Here is a 26,682-nt window from a genome sequence, read left to right as displayed (position 1 = left end):
GGTCAGCTTGAGGTCCTGTGGCTTGATTGGTTTCTTAAGTCAGTTTGTTTGAACAGGCAGAAAAATGCTCTGCTTTACCTAAGATTTTGAGATCCCCCTCCCAGATTAGTTTACTGGGAGGGTGATCTGCTTTGAGAATCACAGAAGAGGGGGATGCAGTGGTGAGGCTAGGTTCTGGGTAGGGTTGAGGCCTTTCAACAATCAGTAGCTTTTTCCTGGGGCTAACATAGAGCCCAGCCTGGAGCCGTTCTCAGGGTTTCTGTTTTTCAGTTGATTGTGGAGGCTGCTAGAGGGAGGGGCAGCCTCTAGCTCTGGTTACCCAGTGAGGAAAGCCACTCCAATGGCTGGTGCCTGAGCTGGGTGACTTTTCCCTGAATGGAGCCGAGTCTGGCAGGTCACTTCGCCGTTAAGTTCTTGTGACCTGCTAAATGACTCGTTTTATTCCAAGGCCTGGGTTCGAGGTGGCAGTTCCTCCGAGCTTTGTCGGTATCCAAGATGGAGATCACCGGTGCTGGGGGGGGAGGGGTGGCCTTCCCTCCTCTGCTCCCTGAGAAGGAGTGGGGACGTCGGGCTTCTACTCACATCGAGTCTTGGATCCTGGGTCGTCTCTGGTCTGCAAACTGCAGGATGAAGATGTCTGCTCCTTGTCGGTTCTTGCTGGTGTTGAGTAGAATCCGCTCGCCCGCTGCGTCTGGCTCCTTTGTCCCGGACTGTCTGTGTGAGCGCTCAGTTATGGCCCGGGCTGCGGACTCCGCCGTGACCCTGCCGCCGCCGCGGCGGCTGCTGGCAGGCGCTCAGATGTGTCTTTTTGCCTTGGCTTCCCCTCTCTTGTCTAACTCTCTGTCCTGTGATGGCACCCTTGGTGTGATTCTCTGCCTTAGGACTGTTCACTGGAACTCTAAAACTGTTTTCTATGCGAGAGCGTGTTCAGATTCCAGCTTCTCCTCCACCATCTTCCCGGAACTCCCAGATACATTCTTAGTAAAGCAGATACATGGTTTTCCTCATATTTTTGGGAAGGAAGAGGAGTGTTTGTTCTGTGTTAGTAGGTGGGCAGTATGGTGAGTGTGTGGCATTCAAGGTATGTGAGCATATGTGCACAGCAAATGTGTGTGTATGTGTGTGGAGGTATGTGGTGTGTATGCACAGGGTGATGATGCTAGATGTCCCACCATGAGATTCTTCACATACACCTGTCTGTCCAGAAAATCTTGTCAGATGCTAAAAAATCCCTCTGCTCTCTGTCTGTTGTCTCTGTACCTCTTGTACCTGCTTTCCTACCGCTTCAGTTTCTCAGTCTTCTCAGAGCCTCTCCATGAGGAGGGAGAGATGGGCTATGATTGGGTAGCAGGGTAGCGGTAGATTTCATGTGGGTGTCTGTGTTCAGATTCTGGTAGATCTTACTGGGCTGGCAGGGATCAGTCAGATCAGTCAGTGTGGGAGTAGATAGTTATCTCCTCCCTTCCCCCCACAGCCATCTCTGTAATGGCTGACCTTGCTCTGGCCTGAGGTCCTGGTTTTCATGTTAGTGGGAAGAACATGAGCTTCACTACATGGAGTTCAGAACAGGGAGATGCTAGCTATGCAGCCTCTGGGGGAGGAAGCCTGGAAACTCTCATGGGTTGGAGGACTTTTGCAGCTGGGTGATCCTGAACTGGGCCCTTGTGTCATTCATGACTGTGTGGGTCAGTATCATATAGACATCCTCTAACCTCAGCCACGCTCAGCAGAGAGAAGTATCAGCCACAAATGAATCTGACCTCATTATACAATCAGGGTCTTCATTGACTTGAACGCATTGTGAGGTCCTTCGTCAATTTTCAGGGACTCCTCATGTGCTATGGTAGGCCTGTCCCCAAGACAGTAGACACATTGCAGAGTTTTCAGTTCTCACCAGATACTTTACCAGAAGTGTTTGAACACACACACTGCCAATCAATTCTAGGGAAATCTGTTTGCAATGTGGAGTTTGTGCACAAACTGGCCCTCACCAGGGCCATTTAACTTTTTGGAAAACTTTCATTTCCCATAACCACAGGAACTACCTTTGCTGCACAGGTGACTGTGCTGTTATCTTCTGTTAAGGCAGTGTTTACTTGGATACCTGTTTGATGTGATTTGCGTATAAACAGGAAAAGCAAATTCCATTGGGTCCCTGTGTAATGGAATGATCATGGACATTAAAATGGCATGGTATAAATAAAGGTGCCAATATCATATGTGCTTAACAAATACTGGGTATCCTCCACCCCTCTTGTTGTAAAATGGTGTAATATTCAGAGATTATCTATGCTTCTTTGGTCTACCAATCTTGCTTCTAGAAATCCAGCCTAATTAGGAATCCAGAACTGCTGTGCTGAGCTCAATGATGTGCAGGTGAGGTGGTTCATGGAAGCCCAGCAACCTAGTATTGTCTGTTGATAGAGGAGTCATGATAAACAATGTGATAGAGCTATCTCTGTTGGCATAGAAAGATTTTCGAGTTGCATTTAAAGTCAGAAAACCAAGTAATTTTTAAAAATATAGAGCAGATCATCACAATGTGTATGCATATGTGTCTATCAGTGCTCAGAAAGAGGTGTTCATTGACTGTTGAGAGTAGGAGTTTCTTCATTTTGCTTTGAATATTTATGCACTATGTGAATAGTTTTTAACAGAAAAGTACTTATATATTAAATAGTAACCTATATGTAATTTGTCCTTTATAAATTTTTAAAAAATTTTGCTTGGCACCAGTGGCTCATGCCTTTAATCCTAGCTAATAATCAGGAGGCTGAGATCTAAGGACTGAGGTTTGAAGGTAGCCTTGGCAGGAAAGCCCATGACACTTTATTTCCAATTAACCACCAAAAGTGCAGCTGTGGCTCAGTGGTAAAGCACTAGCTTTAAGCAAAAATGCCAGGGACAGGGCTGGGAAGGTAGCTCAGTGGTAGAGCACTTGCCTTGCATACTCAAGGCCCTGGGTTCGATTCCTCAGCACCACATAAGCAAAAAGAAAAAAGCTGGAAGTGGTGCTGTGGCTCAAGTGGTAGAGCGCTAGCCTTGAGCTGAAGAACTGAGGGACAGCGCCCAGGCCCAGAATTCAGGCCCCATGACCGGCCCCGCCCCCCCCCCCCCAAAAAAAATGCCAAGGACAGTGCCCAGACTCTTAAGTTCAAACCCCAGGACTGGCATGCATTATTTTAAGAAGTTGTACAAAAGGGTTTCAATTAAACAAGACAAATAATGAGAACAATTCTTCTTGATCACTTTTACCCCTTCCATCATGTAGTTTGGTTTTGAAATTGGGGTGTGTGTGTGTGTGTGTGTGTGTGTGTGTGTGTGTGTGTGTGTGTGTGTGTGTGTGTGTGTGTGTGTCTGTCTGTCTGTCTGTCTGTGGGTCTATGTGTCTGTGTGTCTTGGTGTGTATGTGTATGCAGAAGCCTGCTTAGTTAAACACAGTGCTCATTGTTCTGTTGCATCTCTGGTTAAGAGCAAAATGAAAAAAGAAGCAGTAATTTCTGGTCAGCTTCCCCTCCTTCCCCCCCCCCCCCCCCGGCCCCCTCTCTCCTCCTGTGTTCAGAACACCCGTTTGGCTTTAAATTTTCTTGTTTGTAAAATGGGTGGCAAACTGAGTGACTTCCACAGGTCCTCCCCCACTACCATTCTGAGGTTGGGGACTCTTCCCTCTCCCTCTTTTCTTCTCACTGTGCCTTTGCTTTCCCCCCACAGTACGTAGGAAGCCTAGATGTGCCAAGACCCAACAGCAGGGTGGAGATTGTTGCTGCCATGCGCCGGATACGGGTGAGTATTTAGCACAGGTGTGTGTGTGTGTGTGTGTGTGTGTGTGTGTGTGTGTGTGTGTGTGTGTGTGTGTGTGTGTGTGTGTGTGTGTGTGTGTGTGTGTGTGTTTGTGTGTGTGTGTAGCTGGACTTCAAGCATCCTAGTTGCTATACTAGGATTCAAGGATCTCCTTTTAGAAGTACTGAAGGTGCTAGGTTGGTTGGCAGAACTCTTTGTAAGCCTGGGATATTGTTTGTGTATGTGGCCCAGTATGTATTTTGAATTGGGTTGTTGGTCTTGATTGTATGACCCAGGTTAAAATGGATGTGATGGCTGTATGGCCTGCAACTCCACAAACTGAGATACTGGGTTAGCCAATTAGTGAAGGAGAATGGTAAAGTATACTTTCATGCTAAGATTTTAAGGGAAAAGCTTTAGAAATGAATAAGCTGATAATTGACTGAAAACATTTAACAAGTAGGTAATTTGTTGTGGTATAGAATATAAGATGTACCTGAAAATTAAAAAGTAAATGTGAGATTTCAACAAAATTTTCTTGGTTGGTTGCTTTAGTGTCTCTGGGAGTTTGTGTGTATTCTCCTCTGCTGTCTTATACAATCTAGAACTAGAGTTTGGTATACATTGCCATCAGTTGGCTTTTTACATGGTACACAGAGCAGAGCTTGAACAGAAATAAATTGTCTTCTGACAACTATGAAAGAATCTGTGTACTATATACAAGATCTGTATCTTTAAAGGCTTGGGACTGGTCAAATAGGTTGTAATTGGTTTTCAGAGATAATTAATGTGAGAGGTTGGCTGGATTGATTATTTCCAAATAAATCCTGGTTGGGGCTCATTGTGCCTTGTCTTAGAGAATAACCCACTCACTTAACATGGAAAGTACATAACTGATGTTGGGAACAAAATAAGCAAGTTTTTTTTTTGAGTTTTGCTATTTTGAGCCTACTAAAGTAATCTTTCTAGTGACTTGATTGTCTCAATCTTTGACACCTTTGTATTCATTACATTGAATTTATTAACTACAATCATATTATTTGTAACATAGGTAACATACTAGGTAACAACTAGCTTCAAAGCACTTTATGTGAATAATTGTAGTTAATGGTCACAGTAAACTGTATTACAGGGGATCATGTATGTTACCCTTATTTTCTAGAATAACCTATAATCCAGAGAGGTATAATGAGGAGTTACAATAATTGGGGACAAGCATGTTGCCTGAATTTGTTTCCCCACATGGCCTCCTTGAAGCATGTAACCACTTTTCTCACCCTTTTGACACTAAGCTTGAGACTGTATTTTTTACTCTTTTCTCCCTTTTCTTTTCCTTTTAGCTCTGATAGAGCACAGAGGCCATGACTGGGAATATTACGGTATTAAGATGGGCTGCTGCTGTGATAATAAGGACCTGGAGTTGGAGCAGAAATGTCATTGGGATGCTTCTTTTATTTTGATGGTACTGGCATTTGAACTTAGGTCTGAGTGCTCATTCAGCTTACTTGCTTGACTGTCACTCTACTACCTGAACTACTCTTCCACCCCAGCTTTTTGCTTGGTTATTTTGGAGACAGAGTCTCATGAACTGTTCTGCACGTGTAGCCTTTGAACTGTGATTCTCTGAATCTCAGCTTCCTCAGTAGCTAGGATTATAGGCATGAACCACCTGAAGCTGGCTGAAGTGTTTCTTTATGTATGACTGAGAGATAGGGAATATATTGTTGCTAATATCACAATTGTTTTGAAAGTACCATCTCTATGAATAGAAGCTATGATGTTAAGAGCTACATGTGTGTCAGGTGCTTTGTTAGGTATTTTAATATTGGCATTTACAGCTCCTTAAGCCTATGTGGGGATATTACTATTACATTTATAGGTGGGACATGGAACCATGGGCAGGTTGGGTAATTCAGGTCAAGTTACTGTTAGCAGGCAGAGTTGGGGGTTCATACTCTGGCCTGTGCTGTTCTTTGTAGCCTTGGTGAAGGCTCATGAGTTATATTCCCATTTGGGGAACAAAATAAAATACTAGGGCATAACTCCTCCCCAGAAGGGAGCTGGTGGCAGAAACTCAACTTCGTAGAATGAGCAGAGGTATGGGAAAATATCATCTAGAAGCAGGTGAGGCATGGACTGAGGATTTGGAGGCATTTGGGGGCATTTGGGCCCCCGTCTCCTTTCCCCTTATCACCTGCCAACCCTTGCAGCCCATTTGCTTCTTTCTGTAGCCCCCTTCCTGGGAGCTACATCTAACATTTAATGAGCAGCTCATTAAATTAGAGGGAGAAATTAATTGGTCAGAAAGCTGTTTGGTCTGGCTGTCCAGTCTTTGTTTAGACTGGCCACCATTAATAGCAAGCACTCTGATTGTGTGTCTTACCCCCAACCCCACAATTCTCTGCTAAGACCAGGCTGTTATTTTCTTCTTTTTTTCTTTCCCTTTCAAAAGCTGTTTGGGCTATAATTACAGCTGTCAAGAACTAGGGCATGGAATTTCTGTATAAAGGATTTTAACTGGCATTGTCCTTTTATGTCGAATACTGCCAGGCTAACATTGGACAGGACACTGTGGGTTTTGGTTACTGAGTGCCCTTGTGGGCTCAGAAGCCACAACCCTCAGAACTTGGCCAGAACAATATATAGCCCAAGTAGTGGAGATAAAGGCCATAGACTTGTGTGTGCTTTGCCAAGTTTTTTTAGATGTGTACCTTCTGTGTCTCTCTGAAGCATTCAGCTGCCATATGGCAGAAAAGACCACCTCTTTTAGCCAAAGAGGAAGCACTCAGAAGGCTAAAGACGCTGCTGGAGGATGTTTATGTTTCTCCTTAGAGTTGGCCCTGGAAGGCGAATGGATTCTTGTGCTTGTCCCAGCCCCATGTCTCACTATGGACTCAGATGAATATACAGACTTCAGTGACTGTCACTCTTCTCCTTTTGATTTCTCATTTGTTCTCTCATATTCCTCCTACTCCCCCCCCCCTTTTTTTTTTTTACTGGTCCTGGAGCTTGAACTTGGCCTGGGTGCTGCCCCTGAGCCTCTTAGTGCTCAAGGCTAGTGTTCTACCTCTTGAGCTACAGTGCTACCTCTGGCTTTTTCTGAATAGTTTATTGGAGATAAGAGTCTCATTGACTTTTCTGCCCGAGCTGGCTTCAAATTGGGATCCTCAGATCTCAGCCTCCTGAGTAGCTAAGAGTATGGGTGTGAGCCACTTGTGCCCTGCTTATATTTTTGATATTTTTTTATATCTATCTTGGGCATTTTTTTTACTTTTTTTCTCCTTTAATTTTATTTATTCACTTATTTATTCCAGTACTAGGCCTCAAACTCAGAGCCTCTTCATTAGCATTTTCACTTAAGGCTGAGCCATTTGAGCCACACCTACACTTCCAGCTTTTTGCTGATTAATTGGAAATAAGAATCTCATGGACTTTTCTGCCTGGACAGGCTTTGAACCTTTATCTTCAGATCTCAACCTTCTTAGTAGCTAACTTTCAGGATTTTCAATGTGTAATATTAGATTTAAGTTTTTATTTTGATGGTACTGAAATTTGAACTCAGGACCTCATGCTTGTTAGGTTACTCTACCACTTGAGCCACTTTAAAAAAATGTATGGTTCATATGATCATATAAAATGATGTTTATTAAAATGAACTCCAAGAAATACAAGCAAGAGGGGTTTTGTGCACTGTGGTTCTTATTTTTCCCTTCTTTCCTTTCTTCTTTGATTTATTCCTTTCTGTTAGTATTTATGGTTTATGCACTCTTTGTCTTGTATATAAGTTTATCTGATTTGAGAAAGGGAAGGGGGAAGCACAGAAATGGTGGGACAAAGGTTGAACCAATTCAGCAGTGACACCCATTAGACACTATGTTGGAAATGAACTATACAGCTTTTCAGGGAGGAAACTCGGGAAGGGAAAATCTGGGAGAGAATGAAGGGGAGAGGGTGACACTGTTCAAAAGGAAATGTACTCATTACCTGACTCAATAACTGTAACCCCTCTGAACATCACTTTTACTACAAACATTTTTTTTTAACGTGTGCAGTTCGGCCAGGTGCAGTTGGCTCATGCCTGTTGTAATCTTAGCTACCTAGGAGGCTGAGATCTGAGGACTGAGGATCAAAGTCAGCCTGGGATAGGGAAGTATGTGAGACTTTTATCTCAAATTAACCACCAAAAATACTGGTAATGGAGCTGTGGCTCAAGTAGTAGATTGCTAGCCTTGAGAAAAAAAAAAAATCTCTCAGAGACAGTGTGTAGGTCTTGAGTTTAAGCCCTAGGACCAGCACACACAGAGAAAAAGTATACAATTTAGTACTGTTATATGAAATCACTGTTGTACTGCAAGCCTCTAGAACTTTTTTTCTCTTAGAAACTAAAGCACTATATGCTTTAAGCATAATCTTCTTTTACCCTTGTTGGCCATCTTTTCTGCTTTCTGTTTCTTTCATTTTGACTACTTTAGATATTTCATATGAATGGAAGCCCTCCAGTATTTGTCATTTTATGATTTACTTATTTCACTTATCATAATGTCTTCAAGATTCATTTATGTTATAGCATGTGACAAGATTTTCTTCACTTAAATAATTATCTTTAGGAAGTAATGCTGTGGCTCAAAGTAGTAGAGCACCAGCCTTGAGTGAAAAAGCTCAGGGACAACGCCAGGCCCCAAGTTCAAGCCCCACAGCTGACAGACAATTTTTTAAAAAAAATTATCTTTAAGTTGTTGTACAAAGGAGTTACCATTCAGTACATCAGTTGTGAGTCTTCCTTCTTAATGCTGGGTACCCTATTCCTGCTAGACCATATCTTCTTTATGAATTCATATAGTCATGTGCATTTGGGATGTTTCTATCTCTTGGCTATTGTGAATGGTGTTGATATTATTTACTTACAAATATTATTTGAGGTCTGGTTTCAGTTTCCTGTTATGTACCCAGAAATGGGATTATTTGATTATATGGTTTAAAAAATATTATTTTGTACAGGGTTTAACTATGTTGGTATCAAACTTATGGACCGAAGTGAATCTCATGCCTCAGCCTGCTGAGTACCTTGGATTATAGGTACATACTGCAATACCTGGCAGTAGTTCTGTTTTTGAGAAACCTCTAAACTGTTTTCATGATGGCTACCACTTCATCTTTCCATGAACAACATACAGTAATATGTGTGAGGTATACCCTCTTATTAGGGAAAGGACAAGAAATTAAGATGGTGTATAGCTTGAAAGTCATACTCAGTTTGGGAGAGGTAGGAAGGTTTTCCGGAGATACTGAGAGCTGCAGTCCATGATCAGTATGTTACATAGCCAGATGCCTCTTGAGATGGGGGTTATCACAGTTCAGGGAGGTCTGCTGTGAACACTTTATATCATAGTTGACTTTGAACCTTTAGTACCTGAACAGCCCAGGGTCTTCACTTTCAAACATTAACACCAACTACTGTCATTTTTCACTTTATAGCCTCTTTAGGAAGGCTATGCTGTGTAGTCAAGAGAGGTCTTAATGAGGAATAATGAAAGTTGGATTCCAGTTTTCTTGACTTAATGTCTGACTTTGGCAAGGCATCTGCCTGCATTGATCTCCATTTTCTCATTTATAAATGAGAGCAAATGATAACTTCTTCTCCTTTCTCTCTGGTACTATTGTTATATCTGGGATAATATCTGAAAAAATGCTTTATAAACCATGAGTGGCTATTTATGTTCATTGCTATCCTTTTTATACCTTCCTTTGAATTTTAAAGTATTCCATGAAGGTGGATAAATATACTGAGAGATAGAATCTGCTGCATCTTATTCCTTTTAATAACCAGCATCTTCTTTTGGGTTTCAATGCATATCCCCATCCTAAGTGCCTCCACTCCTGTGCAGATTGTCTTGTCCTCTCATGTCTTGAACACAACACATTCATTCCTTGGTAGCATGAATGCAACTGTGATGCTAGTCCAGTACATGTCCTTAGTCTCTTGGGTGTCTCCTTCGACTGTGGGCCCTGAACACTCTTGACCCCTGAACACTCTTGACCCCATTGCAATTAGCTTCCAAAATAATCTAGTAGGGAAATCAAAGTTACCTAATTAATACTTCATTGATTTCTCAGTGTGGCTGTTCAGAAGTATTGTTAGTCAGTGGCCTTGAATGGAATGATCTGGTCATCTGGAACTGGTCATGTCTTCTTCTCCCTATAACTACTGCCCAGTATTGTCAACCCTTCCAGAAATTTATCTCCAGGGAAATGAACATATAGAAGAACATAAAAGGCACTGGGTGCTTCCCTTGGGAGGACATGATTCAAATACTCCTGGGAACGCATCCCTGGATGAGTTGGTGACTTGAATTCTGGGTCCTCATATGTTTTCTTCTCCTCTATCAACAGTGTGACTCTGCATGGTTTTCATGCATTTAACTAAAAAAAAATCCATGTTTTATATCCTTTGTGAATAAAAAAGATATGGAGTCTCTCCATACCTTGTATAACATTCTCCCTGAGTGACTTACCTCAGTCAGCACCCTTCACTCCTTTCTTACTAATTATTCTTTTTTTTGTAAGTTCTGAGTTGATGGATCCATCCTTGAGCAGTTGAAGTTGAACACACTGTCCCTTCATTGTGTTTATGTGGCCTTGTTGATTTCCTATACTGTTGTAACAGATCACCACAAACCTTGGGTTTTAAACAACTGGGCTGAAGTCAAGAGGTTGGCAAGGCTATTTTCCTGCTGGAGGATCTGAGACTGTCCCTTTGCTGTTCCTGCTCCTAGAGGCTACTGGAATTCCTTGACTCATATCTGTCTTCCATCTTCAAAGCCAGCAGTTATGTCAATTTGGCCTCTGTTTCTTGTCCTTGTATCCCCTCTGATTCTCCTGACTCTTCTTTCCAATTATATAGAAACTTATAATTGCCTCCTCCCATCTCCCTTCTCTCCTAATAACTCAGGATAATTTCCCCTCCAGGACCCTTAATTTAATCACACCTGCAAGTGATTATTGTTATGTAAAACAATACATTTAGATATTTCAAAGATCTAGGCAATAGACCCCTTTAGAGGCCTTCATTCCTCTGATCACAGTGGTTGGAGGATCAGGCTCCTAACAGGCACTAGTCTACTCTCACACAAGTTGCTTCATTATGGAGATGAGGAAGAACTGAGTTCAGTTCCTATTTTTTCTGTTTACTGGTCAATGAATTTGAACAAAGTCCATAATGCATAAGTCTTTGTTTACTCATCAGTGAAATTGAGATAATATCTTTTTGGCAGATGGATTTTACAGATACATGTGATTTTACATTACATGGATTTTACAGTTAGCAAACTTTGAAACACCTGGCACATGAACTACACTAGTAGTTCTAGTAACTAGTAGATCCTCTGCCTTCTTTCTAATTACTGTCTATATGGCAAGGGCAGTGGCATCAGGAGACCATGCAGGTTGGCTGCCAGCAAGCATAAGTACTTGATAAATGCCAGCTATTAGTAAAGTCATAAATCTGTTTACTACCCTCATTTGATTTCATTTTCTTTAGCTGTGATTGTCTTCATGTTTACATGTGTGGGCATCATGTAGTTCTTTAATAATCATTGTGTCCTAAAAAAAATGAGGAGGAAAGTTCTTAATGAGTATGTAATAACTTCCCACAAGGTGAAGTAGTTGGAATTCCCATAGTTGGAATAAAGGGAGGTGGCAGAAAAGTGTGAGTCAGCACATGACAGAGACACTGTAGACAGGGCCAGTCCATAGCCACACCCCTGGCACGGCCATTTAAGTTTCTTGTGGATGGTGTATGTTCTGTTTACTTTCAGTATCTCTTATAATTGGCTGACATGTTTAATCACTTTTTATTGCTGTGGCAAATACCTGAGAGAAACAACTCAAACTCAAGGTTGCAGAGGTTTTAGTCCGTTGCTTTTAGGCCCATCACAAGGCAGAAACATCATGCAGGAAGGCCATAGAAGAGGAGAGCTGTACACTTAATGGCAGCTAGGAGGCAGAAAGACAGAAAGACTAAGGATGAGGCATATCTTTCAAAGACCCACCCATGACTTACTTACAAGTAGGCATCACGTCCTAAAGCCCAGTCAGCTATGAATTCATCAATGGATTAACATCCTCATGATCCAGTCACCTATCATTAGTGCCACCAGCATGGAAATAAGCCTTAAACACAGTCTTTTTAGGTGATATTTCATCTTTACACCAAAACATTTGGTACTTGTGCCATCCTGATGGATGACAGATCTGAGAATCACTCCTGAGTATTCTTTACTGGACTCAAAAGAACTCAGGTAAGGTAGTCATTGTATATGCCTTCTGAGATCTGTGATACAATTTCTGTTTAAATTACATATTTTTTCTGACATGGATATTTTGTTTGAATTTATTGGTTGTATAATTTGTGTTTGACTTATAAATTTGTATAAGCAGTTTTTATCTACTTTATGCTTTACATATTTAAATATATATATAATTTGCCAATTTTGGAGGGGCAACTTTATTGGGATATAATTAACATTCCATACAATTTCAGCATTTAAAATATACTTTTGTGTATATTCATTGCTACCCAGCCATCACTATGATCAATTTTAGAGCATTTTCATTATCTCAAAAAGAAATTCTGCTCCTTAATTTTTTTTTTTTTTTTTTTGTGCTAGATGTGGAACCCAGGGCCTCACACATTGTAGGCAAGCTCTTTGCCACTGAGTTAGATCCCAGCTACCTTTGGACCTTGACCGTATCATTTCTCAATCACCCAAGGACCCTGGCTTCAGGAAACCACTAATTTACTTTCTGTATGGATTTGCCTATTTTGGACATTTAGTGTTAATGACCTTGTATAATATGTGTCTTGCTTCTTTCATCTAGTGTAATGTTTTCAAGGGTCATCTGTGTTGTGGCATATATTAGTACTTACATATTTTTATTACTGAATAATATTCCATAGCTTGGATAGATGATACATTATTCATTCAAACACTGGGTATTTGCTGCCACTTGTTTTGAAATATATCAAGCAGTGAGTGATGGGGTAGTTACAACTTCCTCTCAGCAAAAGGAAATATTTTTGTTTTCAGGGACACAGGGGCAAGGAATTCTCATCAGTGTGCACTGATAGCAGATTTTTTTCCTCCTAATTTTTCCCTGACTCATTAAAAAAAGTATGTCATTCATTTTTGAGCCAATATTGTTTTAGAATCTGGAGATGCATCAACCTGAAAAAAGTTCCTGTTGCAGGAAGCCTCAATTCTGGTGGTTGGGAAGGAATAAAGGAAGAAACCGTAAATATGTAAAATTCTCTATAGAATGGTGAGACTAGACATTGTCAGGAGGTAGGTGGTAGCTTCTATTTTATATGGACTATTGGGGAAGGAATCCATGTTGCAGAGACATGTGAGTCTCTAGAGTTGTGAATGCAAGGAGGGAGCAGGCTGAGGAACCATTAAGTACAAAGGCCCTGGAGCAAGAATGTGTTTTGCAGGTTCAAGAAATTGCAGAAAGCCACTGAGAGTGATGTATGAGCCTGAGACAGATGGAAGGTTATTTGTAGGAATTTATTTCCAGGAATTACAACTTAGGAGAATCTGATTGACTATCTACTGAATACCTGACTATTCATAAGCACATTTATCTTTCCTTGCATTTGAACCAGACTGAAAAGTTGCTCAGTATGAGGAATTTGGCTCTGCTCCTGAGGTGAGTGATTCAGAAATGTGTTTTAAACTGGGACAGAGCTGCTTAATAACCCAGAGTTTTCAAAGGCAAAAAAAGCTCACTTGCTTTGAAATATGGTGCTTGAGAACCATTTGTACTCAAGAGGAATATTATGTCTCTTTGGATATTGCCATGTTCAGTCCACAGTGGCTTGCACTGACCACTTAATACTTGAGAACTCCTTCTTTTTATTTTTCTTTACTCTTTTTCTTTTTCTTGCTCAGGTTAGTCTCAAACTCCTGAGCTCAAGTGATCCTCTGCTGCAGTTTTCTGAGTAGCTGAATCTACGGGGATACATGACTATGACCAGTTTTGGGGGTCATTTTGGAGCCAACAGTGTTTGTCACAGGAGAAGAACAAATAGATTGCTTGATAACAAGGAAATGGAAAGACTTGGAACAATTATATTAAATGAAGTAATCCAGATCCAAAGAAACTTAGGTTGCATGGCTTCCCTCATTGGTGGTAGCTAGACTGTGCCTCTAAATCTACAGGTAAACACACTGGGTGGTAAGCAAGAGGTTACAAATGAATTAACTGAAGTGCAATAGACTCTTGAGAGCTCAAATAGTATTAACTTTTTAAAAAGACTAAGTCAAAGGCCAACAAAATAAGTACCAGGAAATGGGTACTTGCAAGAGGGGCGGGTGGGGCCAAGGGGAGAGGGTAGAAGAATGAACAGGGAAGGAAGGGAGAATGCAGGCAATAATTCATTGCATATACCACAGAACTGAGAAATATTAGGGAAGTGGTGGGTTGAAGTGTGTGTGTGTGGGGGGGGTGAAGATGTTGAAGTGATGACACAGATCAAGATGCATTGTACACATAAACTTGTTGTTAAATAGCAAAAAATGCAATACATAACCTAAAATTAAGTAAGGGAAGGGTAGGTGGGGAGGAATGGGTAAGAATGTTGAAAAGAGTGACATTGATCAAGATGGACTATGTTTATAAACTGCTTTGGTGAATGGCAACTTCTCCTTATAACTTACTTAAAGATAAACACATACTTTTAAAAAAAGAATTCTTGTTCTGCTACGCTAACCAGCCTTTGGGGACCTTTTGTTCAATTTCCTGGCCTTGACAACAGGTAGCATTGAATATTTATCTCTCATATATGTTAGATATAAACATGGTATTTTAAAATTAGTAACATGTTGTCCTTTATTATGTCACTTAGTCATGGACAAAACATATTTCAAAAGTGGAAACATGGTATTTTTCATTTTAACCATTTTAAGTGTACAAGTCAAGATTAAATATATCATGAAACTCTATACTCTTTATTGCTATCTTTACCAACCCTTTTATCATCCCCAACATAAATTCTATACTCATTAAACAATACTTTCCACAGCCCCGATAGCACCTGTTCTACTTCTTGTCTATATGAATTAATAGATTCCATATGGGATGAAATGCAATATCCACTTCCTGTTTCTGTTAATTTCACTAAGCATAATGTTTTCAGAGTTCATCCATGTCATAGAAAGTGTCATGACTTAATCTTCTTGTATGGTCAGAAAGTATTTTCCTCTGTGACATTTTGCACTTAGCATGTTACATAGGTTTTGATGTGTGGTTAGTTTCCTCTTGGGACCAAAGGAAACATATATAGGACCAGTTTGCACTAGCATGGAGTAGATCATCTTTTTCTTTCTTTCTTCTTCTTTTTCTTTCTTTCTTTCTTTCCTTCTTCTTCTTCTTCTTCTTCTTCTTCTTCTTCTTCTTCTTCTTCTTCTTCTTCTTCTTCTTCTTCTTCTTCTTCTTCCTCTTCTTCTTCCTCCTCTTCCTCCTCCTCCTCCTCCTCCTCCTCCTCCTCCTCCTCCTCCTCTTCTTCCTCCTCCTCTTCTTCCTCCTCCTCGTCTTCCTCCTCCTCCTCTTCCTCCTCCTCCTCCTCCTCCTCCTCCTCCTCCTCCTTCTCCTCCTCTTCTTCTTCTTCTCCTCCTCTTCTCCTCCTCCTCCTCCTCCTCCTCCTCCTCTTCTTCTTCTTCTTCTTCTTCTTCTTCTTCTTCTTCTTCTTCTTCTTCTTCTTCTTCTTCTTCTTCTTCTTCTTCTTCTTCTCCTCCTCCTCCTCCTCCTCCTCCTCCTCCTCCTCCTCCTCCTCCTCCTCCTCCTCCTCCTCCTCCTCCTCCTCCTCCTCCTCCTCCTCCTCCTCCTCCTCCTCTTCTTCTTCTTCTTGTCAGTCATGGGGCTTGAACTCTCGGCCTGGGTGCTGTCCCTGCAATCTTCAGCTCAGGGTGAGCTCTCTACCACTTGAGGGGCTTGAACTCTCGGCCTTGGCGCTGTCCCTGCGATCTTCAGCTCAGGGTGAGCACTCTACCACTTGAGCCACAGCCACTTCTGGTTTTCTAGTGGTTTATTGGAGATAAGAGTATTACAGACTTTCCTGCCCAGGCTGGCTTTGATCCAAGATCCTCAGATCTCAGCCTCCTGAGTAGCTAGGATTATACGCGTGAGCCACTGGCACCTGGCTCGAGTAGAACATCTTTAGCATTGTACATTGAAGATTAGTTTCCAAGAGGGAAAAATGTCCTTGATCACTGTGAAAAGGTTCCCTCTTGTTACTTAGGTAGCACTATATAGTTGTTTAAATGAATTTTTATACACATTGTGATTTGTGCCTACAATAACCCAATAAAAGCAGCAGCTGGGTACTGGTGGCTCACACCTGTAATCCTAGCTACTCATGGGGCTAAGATCTAAGGATCATGACTCAAAGTCAGTGTGGGCAAGAAACTTGGTGAGTCTGTTTCCAGTAAAACACATACACATACACACACATGCACACCAGAAGTAGAGCTGTGGCTCAAGTGGTAGAATGCTAGTCTTGACACAAAAGCTCAGAGACACTGCCTAAACTCTGAGTTTAGGCCCCAGGACTGGCACACAAAATCAGATAGGAAAACACTACCATTACCAAGAAAAAACGAGATAGAATTCCTGAATTACAGGTGAAATAACTGGCTCACACTAATTACATTGTTCTTGTCTGCACTAACCAATACTCAGTACCAACAGTAGTATTCACAGTTTGGCTCCATGCAAGACATTTTACACATATTACTCCACCCTCAAAGCAACTCTGTGGTAGAAATATACTCAGCATCATCCCTCTTTATAGACAAAGAAACTGAGGCAGATCGAGGCTATAGCTTGCTTGAATTCCCAGAGCTGGTAAGTGGGAAATCTAGTATTGATTTTAAAGCTTATACATGGTACAATTATGGGAGGACAAAGATGAGATTTTTACCTTGCTCCTGGCTTGGCAATCTTAAAGAGCATGATGACTGTCCACACTTTTCTAAATGTCCAGCCAGCAGCATCATGTTTATCTCTGATTGTGTCTTTCTTCAGTCTGGGAACACTGCCAGGCAGTGTATAGCATTAGATGTAAATAAGGCCATTATTTGATTTTTAGAGACTTCTTTTTAGATCTTGAAATTCATATATCCTGTGTGACACCCACATTTTGATGTCCCAAAGGCACCTTACATTTAGTATGTCAAAAGCCAATTTGTTATTTCTGCATTGTCTTCTCTTTGCCTTGAACCCTCTTCCCTGCATTTTAAGAATGTTTCCTTATGTCATTGGAAGACATTTTATTCCTCACTTTCTCCCCTCAAGACTGTAAGCCTGAAACCTTGGGCTTATTATGTTCTTGTCCCTACTCACATAGTTCTTGTCACAAAGTCACCCTATCGATTGCCTTTTAAATATTTTGGAGATGTGTATCTCCCTCCTCACCCTCCAAATGGAGGCCCTGCCATTTTATTGCACAGAGGTCTGGTTGTACTGACCTTCCAGACTGTCGTTGTACTACAGACTCGCTTCCTTCCTACCCATTCTTCATACTGCTGTCTAGTTCATCCAGCTAAAGGTAATTCTGTAGCTAATAGTAATTCTGTAACTAGAGGTAATTCTGTAGCTAAAGGTAATTGAGCTAAAGGTAATTCTATTCATCACCATCAGACTAGAGTCTGAGCTCAGAGCAAGGCACAGGGAATTCTGTATGGCACCTTAGGCCAGGATCATAGTCTGATTCTTCCTTGTGCCATCATATGCCTTGTTGGGGTAACCTCCTTCCCTGCTCTTCCTTCTGCTTGGGAAGCACTCACTTCCCAGTGTGGCCAAAATCTATTTTCTTAAGAGTCAGCACAATTTCTGCTTGTTCTCCATGACACATCTGCAATGGAACTTGCCTTTGTTTTGTTACTATCTTACTCTATGGTGACTTCTGTCTCCATTTACCACAATATATTTGCTCCTTGGGGGTGAGGATGGTGACCATCATTCTGAGAGCTAAGGGCAAACCACTCAGCTATTAAGTCTTCTTCATGTCAAGTTCTTACGTAGTCCAAAATAAGTACCTGCCACCTTCTCCCTATGTCCTTTGAATGTATGGCTAGACAGGAACCTTCCCCAGTTATCCCAGATATTATATTTGTTGGAATAATAAGTGAGATCCCAAGTGCATATACTGGTGTGTAGTGGCTGGAGTCAGAAATCAACAAGAACCAATAGTGTGGCCCTTTTTCAGAATCCCTTACATGGTGGTGGTCCTTTTGGAGTGTTAGTTTTTTATGGAGCAGAGATATCCCCTTTCCAGGTATTTCCCAGCCCCTTGTCATTAATCAGTGTAAACAATCATGGGGCAGTTGTGGTTCCTCATTCTGTCCACTGCATTCTGTCCATTCTGTCCACTGCTGTTGACAGTGGAATGACAAATAGTTTCTCCACATTGTGCTCACCACTGTTGTCTGTCTCATCAGTGGAAATCACCCTTGTTACTATGATATTAGCCATTTGCTCTGTCTTAACTATTAACTACCTGAGAAGACTTCAGGGGCTGCTTTTCTGCCATTCATTGTCTCATCACTGAATGGCCTTTGCCAATCCAGGATTTAGTCTTCCTTTTTTGTCTTCTCTTTCCTTACTATGTGAACCCCAGGCCTGGATGATAGCAGAACTGGGCTCCAGGCCAGGGAGTTCTTAGTTTGGTTCCTGGCTTCCTTAGGATGTATGGACTGAATGAGTAACTATCTTGCCTGCCCATGGTTCCAGGGTGACTGTGACTGAAGAAAGAGCCTGTGCCCACCTTTTCCCTTCCTTTCCAGAGGCAGGCTGGTCCTTTGCATAACTCTTAGGCTTCTCTCTCTTCCTCTCATATCCTTGTCATCTCAGCCTCTGCTGCCTTGTTTTGTCACTTGTGGACCCAAGTGGGACTTTGTTTATCCTGGCCTAGGAGGAGCTGGAAAGGAAAGTTTTCAGTAGTTCTGAATGTATATTAGTTGTTAATACTTTATATTAGTTGCTATTATTTGACCTGATACTTCTTGAGACTTTTAGAGATTCAAATTGAAAAGCCATTTCATGTAGAACTCAGGGAAGAATGAGGGAGGTGGTGGTTTCATGTCACTTATGTGACACTGTTACAGTTCAGAAATATTATTGATGAAATATATCTACAACAGTGTCAGGTGCTGTATAATTGGTAGTGCACTGAGCATTTTGCCTGTGGTAACTCACTAAATCCAGGCAATTCTTTTACCAATTAGTGGTTCAGCATTGTCCCAAAGGTCACTCTGTCAGTAAGTGGCCAGGACTCAGGCTCTAGAACTTTGGATTCTTTCCATTCACTATGCTGTATCTCTAAGGCAGAGAGAAATCACCATTACATCATTCTCTGCTATTTGGACACTGTGTTTTACCTGACAAGTGCAGCCATGACCTCTCCCTCTGACTTCTCCCTTGGGCATGTTCCCACACAGAGTCAGAAAACAAGTCTGTATTTGCTCTGTCCTGTTGAAACTGGCCCTAGCCCTTCCATATTTCCCTGAGCTGCTGGTTGAGTCAGCCTGCTTAAATACGAACTTCCGAACCAACCTGTTCCTCTTGGGTCTTCAGCCAAGCTTTATGATATCAGCTGATTCATCTCTGGAAATAGCTACTAAACAGCATGAGGCTGCTTGGAGAGAAATGTGACAGTAGGATCACAGGTCGATGTCTCCTGTTCACTTGGAAGAACAAAGGCTTAGAAATCTGTGTGCAAGTGATGTGAGAGCTGTTGTGTTGAGGCTCATAGCCTTGGGTGGAAGGATGGTTTCATACTTACACACTTTCAATCCATGCCCTTATCTCCTTCTCTCTCTTTCCAACTCCCTCTCCTTTCCTCTCTGCATTGAAAAACTAAGATGAAGTCCTAGTAGGTAAAGAAAAGAAGCTCAGAATCCTTCCCCCACCGCCCCCCCCCCCCCAACCCTCTTCTCTAAGAGGTAGTAAATTGCTACTCCGTACTGAACAAGAGGCCTAAGAAGTAAGACAAGGAATGGAAGTCTGGATCATTTCAGACAGGTGGCCTAGGTTGGTTCTGGTGTGAGGCTTACACACCCAGAATTGCTCCCCATTTGAGTTAGGCTGGAGCAGTTTCCTAAGCATTTAGACATGAAGGTTGAAATGAAAATCTGACTCCTCTGTTTGGTACTGAGTTATGGGATTCTAGTTGCCTATCAAAAGACTGGAGGCTTTGTAGATGTGGGTCCTCCAAATGACCTTTCTTTATCTGAAATCTGGTTTGACTGATGTACTGGGCACCTGCCATCTCCTGACTGATCCTACACCTCACCCTCCCTGCAGTTTTCTTGTTTATAAGCCATCTTTCTCCATAACTGATGAGATGTCTTTTGGCCTGCACATCTGGTTTTCATTTAGCAGAGATGACACTAATTTAAAGTAAGAGTTTAGCTGCCCTTGAACAACTACACCCTGCTGAGGTAGGCCAAGAGGGAATCAGTAGCTGGATTGTTTATTGAATGTGATAATATTGACTTAGGACTTTTCCCTAAAAATCCATTCCCAGACACCCCCATATTTAATTACATTATTGGACAGTCAAATCCTCGAAGAATCTCTAGAGAAGATGCTCTGTAGTATGTTTGCAGGCCCATTATAGGCATATATATATCTTTTTTCACAGGACATAGTTGTGGTTGACACCATTGGATGGCTGCTCCTACCTACTTAGCATTCCACTTTGAACCATTTCCTAAGGCATAAGGTATCTGTACTCTAAAACCTTCAGTGGCTTCCTATTACCTGAGAATAAAATGTAGTTTTCAGTGGTGGTCAGAGGCCTCCCTGATCTGATCTGACTTCACTATGCTTCTCAAAATTTGTTTTTCCATTATTGCCCTATAGGTACCCAGTTCTCTGGCCAAATTGCATTTCTTGCTAGTCTTCCAATGTGTTGTGTGATCCTGTTTGCTCCTTTGCCTTTATACTTGTTCTTTTCTCTGGACTTCTCCTTTCTCTTCCCTGCTGACAAATCCCTTCCAAATTGAAAACTTCTGTTATGAAATCTTTTCTGATTTTCTCAACTATACCACATTCTCTTTGAACTGAGCCACTTTTGATATTTCTCTGCAGATGTTTTATTGTTTTCTATTATCATTTTTATATTTACTTACTTTCACTAAATGGAACTACCTGAAAATAGTGAACCTGTGCTGGACATGTCTCCCTTAGGTGCATACTTAGACCCAGGGCAGTAATAATTCATGTCACCTGAGTGCTATGTTCTACTTCTATTCTAAGCTGTCTACATGTTTTAAACTTGATTGGTCCTCACAAAGCCCTCTTTTACTGATAAAGTACTTGGAACATAAATTGAATAACTTACTGAAGGCCACCTCACTACCAACTAGCAGAGCTAGGGGGTCCCACCCAGACTATCAGCATTTGAATCCAGGCTCTCAACCACTATGCTATGCGACCTCCTTCATAGTGGGCACTTGCTCAGCACGTTTATGGAGAAAAGTTGTACTGAACTCAAGAAATGTAGTTGTGCAGGATTTGTTTGGAAACAAAGGGAAGAAGAGAAGTAAAAGTAGTGGGTAGGTAGCAAAATGGACAGGACAGCTGAGAAACCAGATTACTGTACCTGATCCTAGCACATTTAACGCTGTCACCGCAAACACCTAAACTGTGATAACTTATTCAAAGGGATAGAGGGAAATAAGCAAAGATAAAGCTCATCAAGGTCCCTTTTCTGGTAAAACTGAGGTCTGAAAAGGTCTTGACCCTGGATCCCACTATAAGGCAGCAGTGCTGGCTAGAATTTAGGCCCCTTCATTTTTTGCTTTGTAGGGAATAGCAAGTTGGCATTCTTTCCCCTTGCATGAAAGGGTCATGCTCTCCAGGCATGGTGAGGCTGCTTGTCATGGATTTTTCTTCTGTATGCGCATCTTAGGTTGTTTGTGTCAATGTCTGTGGATAGCCTCTTTTTTGAATCAGGTCCCACTCATCTCTTGCTGACTTCTCACCTGCACTAAGCTTCTGTCCTTGGTTTCCACTAGGCCAAAGTGTTATATTTTCCTTTTTTCTTTGCCTCAGACTCCCTAGTTGTGAACCTTGCTTGTATGGATCCATAGTGAGCTCTACCACCTGGGCCACATCTTTAGTTCCTACATTTTGGTGGTTACTTTGAGATAAGGGAATCATAGACTTTTCTGCCCAGGGTGGCTTTGAGCCATGATTTTCATATCTTAGTCTCCTGAGTAGCTATAATTATAGACATGAGCCACCAACACTCTGCTTCTTAAAGGTATGGCTGTTCTTTCTGGACTAATATCCTCTGTTCTGTCCATGATTTGGGTCCCTGTGCTTCTTCTGAAAGTTCTTTCAATCCAATAGTTTCCCTTATCAACCTTTCTGTTGTGCTTTTTCTTGTAGACATAATTCACTAGCTGTCATTCTCTTTGTATTTGAGTTCTCCAGAGCATTGAGAGAAAGCTGACAATATTCCCCTGAATCAGCCCTTGGGCCATATATTTCTTTCTTATACTTATCCCTTGAAATGAAAGATATCACTCCCAAGGAGCCCTTCCAGTAGCCCCTAGGTGGGGCTTCAGCCAGTGGCATGCCTGAGAGAATTCCACAGAATTGCTTAGGGGTAAAAATCTGCCTATCCCTCTCTATCCTTTACCAATCACTGTTCTCTGGAAAGCAAACTGGGAGTGTAAATTCAGATCAGCCATGATGGATACTGGAAGAGGGGAAACAGACATTTCCAGTAAGTGGTAGATAAGACAGGGCAGTCCTTATACTGGGGAAAATTACATAGCTTAAGTTCTCACATTTTATGGATATTGGGATACTTGTAGCAATAGAAATTGTGCTTCCTGAGATCCTGACTTTGAACTTTGAGAAAGGGCAGTCAGAGAGATGGAGACTCCTCTTTAGTATGTGGAAATCTCAGATACAAGAAAATGACCATTTAGCCCTGACTGGAGTGAGGTATGTGGGCCTGTGCAGCCAAGCACCCCTAGTCCATATTATTGGTTTTGCTTCTAGCATATTCTAGATGGTCCTGACTAGTTCCAAATTTACCTAATACTATAAGCCAGTGGCCTTCAGGCATAATCAGCAAATGGCTCTTAATTTTCATAAAATTATTACTTATTTTGCAGTGCTAAGGCTTGAACCCAAATCCTTACACATGCTAACCAAGCACTCTACCACTCAGCTACATCCTCAGCCCCAACAAATGGGTCTTTGGAGGCTATTGACACAGGTCTTCATTGTATATGCAGATATTATTTTTCTTTCATCTCAAAATTTGGCATAGTTTAACCTACCAGCTAGCTGATGCCATTCTTTTCTAGACACAAGCTCATCCTTGATCAGTGGGGGCTCCTTTAATTAAAAACAATAATCTATTTTTAAACAGTTGTAGATAAAGATAGTAAACTTGCAAAGCTAGCAAATTTGGGTTCTTATATAGCATATGCCCAGTTTTTTTTATTAATAACTCCTATTAGGCTATTATATCTGTCACAATGAATTGATAGTGACACACTATAATTAACTCAGATTTCTATCCCAGGGACTTATCTAGGATGCTATATTATGTTAGTCATCCTGTCATCTTAGGCTTCTCTTGCTTTTTTTTATGACCTTGACAGTTTGGAGAATTTTCATCAAGCACTTTGGAGAGTATTCCTTAATTAGGATTTGTTGATGTTTTTTTCTTATGATTAGAGTGGAATAATGTGTTTGGGGGAAGCAAAAGCAGAGAGTTACAGTGCTGTTTTCTTCGTAGCTGTTGATGCTAACTTCATCACCACAGTATTATAAAATTGCTCTTTTCCATTCTTCTCACACTGTACTCTTGTGTACAGTCTGTACTTAGAGAGTGGAGAGCTATGCCCCACCTCTTTAAGGGCAGAATATCTATGTAAGTTATTTGAAATTCTTCATGGGAGATTTCCTTATTTTCCATCTATTGTTATTATCCAGTCATTTATTTCAGTATGAATCTATGGGCATTTATTTTATACTGTGTTTTAAATGCTCCTCTATTTTGTTGTTCAAATCTGTTCTGGTCACTGAGGGCTTTTTGACCATCATTGTTGGTTGTTTTGGATACCTTTCTATTTTCTGGCACTATACTCACTACACTTTGGCACCATTTCTGCAGTGCTTTGATTTGTTTTCATATGCTTACCCTATCTGAGTGCTAGGTATATACATTGTTATTGGGGTATCTTTGCTCCAAGCCCTTATGGTTGATAGAAGGAAATGGTGTGTGTTACCTTTTGAGTGTATACCTGTATTTCTATCCATAGTTGTGTTAAGCTAAATATAAATGTATACTGATACCTCCAATTCTATTCCATTACTATGTATATCATTCTAGCTTTCTTTCCTTGCTTATCTGCAATGTATCTCCAACAGTGAGAAACTTGCCCCTTGCCATTTGCCTTTCATCATTGACTTAAGTGTTCAGGTGCAATTATACATTTGTAAAAAAAATTAAATTGGAAGTTCCATTGGAAACAAGTTTTTTTTAAAAAATTATTTTATTGTAAAGATGCTGTACAGAGGGGTTACAGTTACATGAGTTTGTTTTTCTCCTACTATCCCTTCTCTTCCCTCCCTCCCCCATTCCTTCACCCTCCCCCACTCCTATCCCTGCCCCCCAAGTTGTAAAGTTCATTTCCAATGTAGTATCTTGTGAGTATCACTGTTGCAATGGATCATTCTGTATGTTTGGAAACAAGTTTTTGTTTCTGTCTCTCTTTGCTGGAGATGAAACCCGGAAACTTGTGCACACTAGGCAGTGTCCAACCAATGAGCTATATCCTCAGCCCTTAGTTGTTTTTTGTTTATTTGTTTTTTGCTGGTCCTGGGGGCTCGAACTCAGGGCCTGGGCACTATCCCCGAGCTTTTGCTTAAGGCTAGCACTCTACCACATGAGCCACAGCTCTACTTGCAGCTTTTTTGGTAGTTAATTGGAGGTAAGAGTCTCACAGACTTTCAGGCTCTAGCTGGTTTCAAATCACAATCCTTAGATCTCAGCCTCCTGAGTAGCTAGGATTATAAGAGTGAGCCACCAGTGCCTGTCTAGCCCTTAGTTTTTTTGAGACAAGATCTTGCTACATAGCCCAGGCTGGCCTTTAACTTAGCCTCCAAAGGTGAAAGTTTACTATTGCACCCTCAAATTCAGCATGCATCTGAAAACTGCTTAGTGTCTCCTCTTTACCTTAGAGTTCAATTCACATTAATTTCACTGCCATAAATAGTCCACTATACTTTACCTCTTCATCCTTCCACATTCTTGAACCCCAGGAGCTCAGGTCTCTTTATTTACCGCCATAGTTGTGTCTTTCTGGAGTGAAATGTAGTTGGAATCATAGAATAAGCAGCTTTTTGGACTGATTTCTTACACTTAGAACTATACATTTAAGATTCATACATTTTTGGTGGTATAATAGCTCATTTTTGTCATAGAATAATATTCATATAATATATTAATATATGATAGCATATAATCATAATATGTAATATATAATAATACATAATATATGAATTGTAATATCCATTCACCTATTGAAATTCACCTACTGTATATTCATTCTTACCATTGGTATTACACATTGATTGCATTTGAACCTACATTGGTCTATCATTATCACCCAGAGTCTGTAGTTTAAGGTTCACTCTTTTAAAAAATTATTGTAAATGTGGTATACAGAGAGTTATGTAAATTAGGTAATGAGTATATCTCTTTTTGAACAGTTACCACTTCCCTCATTTTCTCCTAGTTTTCCCCCATGACCATTCCCACAAGTTTTGTAGTTCTTTGTCAACGGAGTGTCTAGTGATTATCACTGCTGCATTTGTTTACCCTTTGTCCCACCATTTCTATGCTTCTGCTTAACCCTCCCCCAATAGATAAACTTACTTTCAAGACAAAAGGTAGAGAAAACAAAAACAGTGACCAAGGAGAAAAAAAAAGACAAAACAAAACCCCAACTAACAAAAAAACCCCTCTGTTTCCATTTCTTGGAGTTCTTTTCAGTAATATAATTATCATATGGACATAGCTATTGAGCCTTTGTGTCTACCATTGAGTAACTATGCTACATACTCTCACTGCTTAAGAGTCCTCTGCTGCCTACTCTTCCCTTGTTCTCCTCCCTTATTCCTTCAAATGCTCAACACTTTATCATCTCCATGTTTTGCTTTTTTTAGAATGTCATCTAGTCAAAGTCATACAATCTTTAGCTCTTAGGTTTGTTTCTTTCATTTAATAATATTTTTAATTGTTTCTAAGTAATTGTACATAGAGGTTAATATTCCACAAGATAAGTAGTTGTTGTAAGGTAAATCATTCCAGAAGAAGCCACATCTTAAAATATAGAATATTGGAGTCTTTATTATGCAGTTAACAGGCTGCAGGCTGCCAGTTGTTACAAAGGCCTGCAACATGCAAATACACATAACACAGCTCAGAATCATGCTAAAGAGGAAAGAAATAGCAAAAACAATACCAACAAACCAATTCAACTCCAATGGAGAGCTGAATTGGGACTCCATGATGACTGGAGATGAGCCAGGAGACAGGACATAGGACATACACGTGGCATGGAGCCCCATGGCTAGGCTCCTCTGGGCCTAAATGGGTAGGCCCAAGGGGCAGATCCTCAGGAAATTCCCAGTTCCAGGCACTAGACTGACAGATTCAGTAACCTATCAGCCAAGTGCCTGCCCCTGCCTCCAGGGGTCTGGGCATGCCCATTACCTAGGCAGATGACTGGGGAGGGGGGCGGGAGTTCCTTCCCCCAGCATAAAGATGCCAGACCCTACCATCCACCATGTGGCCAATATGGTGCCGGC

The 26,682-nt window shown here is 41.1% G+C and overlaps 1 protein-coding gene across 6 annotated transcripts in view; it reads left to right on the top strand.

Annotated features, from left to right (window-relative positions):
• Positions 1-26,682, top strand: part of LOC138812193 (carboxyl-terminal PDZ ligand of neuronal nitric oxide synthase protein) — a 342,407-nt gene that overhangs the window by 85,665 nt on the left and 230,060 nt on the right. For all 6 annotated transcript variants that reach the window (XM_070000193.1, XM_070000187.1, XM_070000188.1 and 3 more), the window contains exon 2: positions 3,712-3,783. In XM_070000193.1, coding sequence (XP_069856294.1) covers positions 3,712-3,783 — 72 coding nt within the window. The remainder of the gene's footprint in view (positions 1-3,711; positions 3,784-26,682) is intronic.

This window comes from Dipodomys merriami, unplaced genomic scaffold (assembly GCF_024711535.1).
Source record: "Dipodomys merriami isolate MVZ:Mamm:240054 unplaced genomic scaffold, mDipMer1.0.p SCAF_56, whole genome shotgun sequence".
NCBI lineage: Eukaryota > Metazoa > Chordata > Mammalia > Rodentia > Heteromyidae > Dipodomys > Dipodomys merriami.
This window is presented reverse-complemented; position numbering and strand designations above follow the sequence as displayed.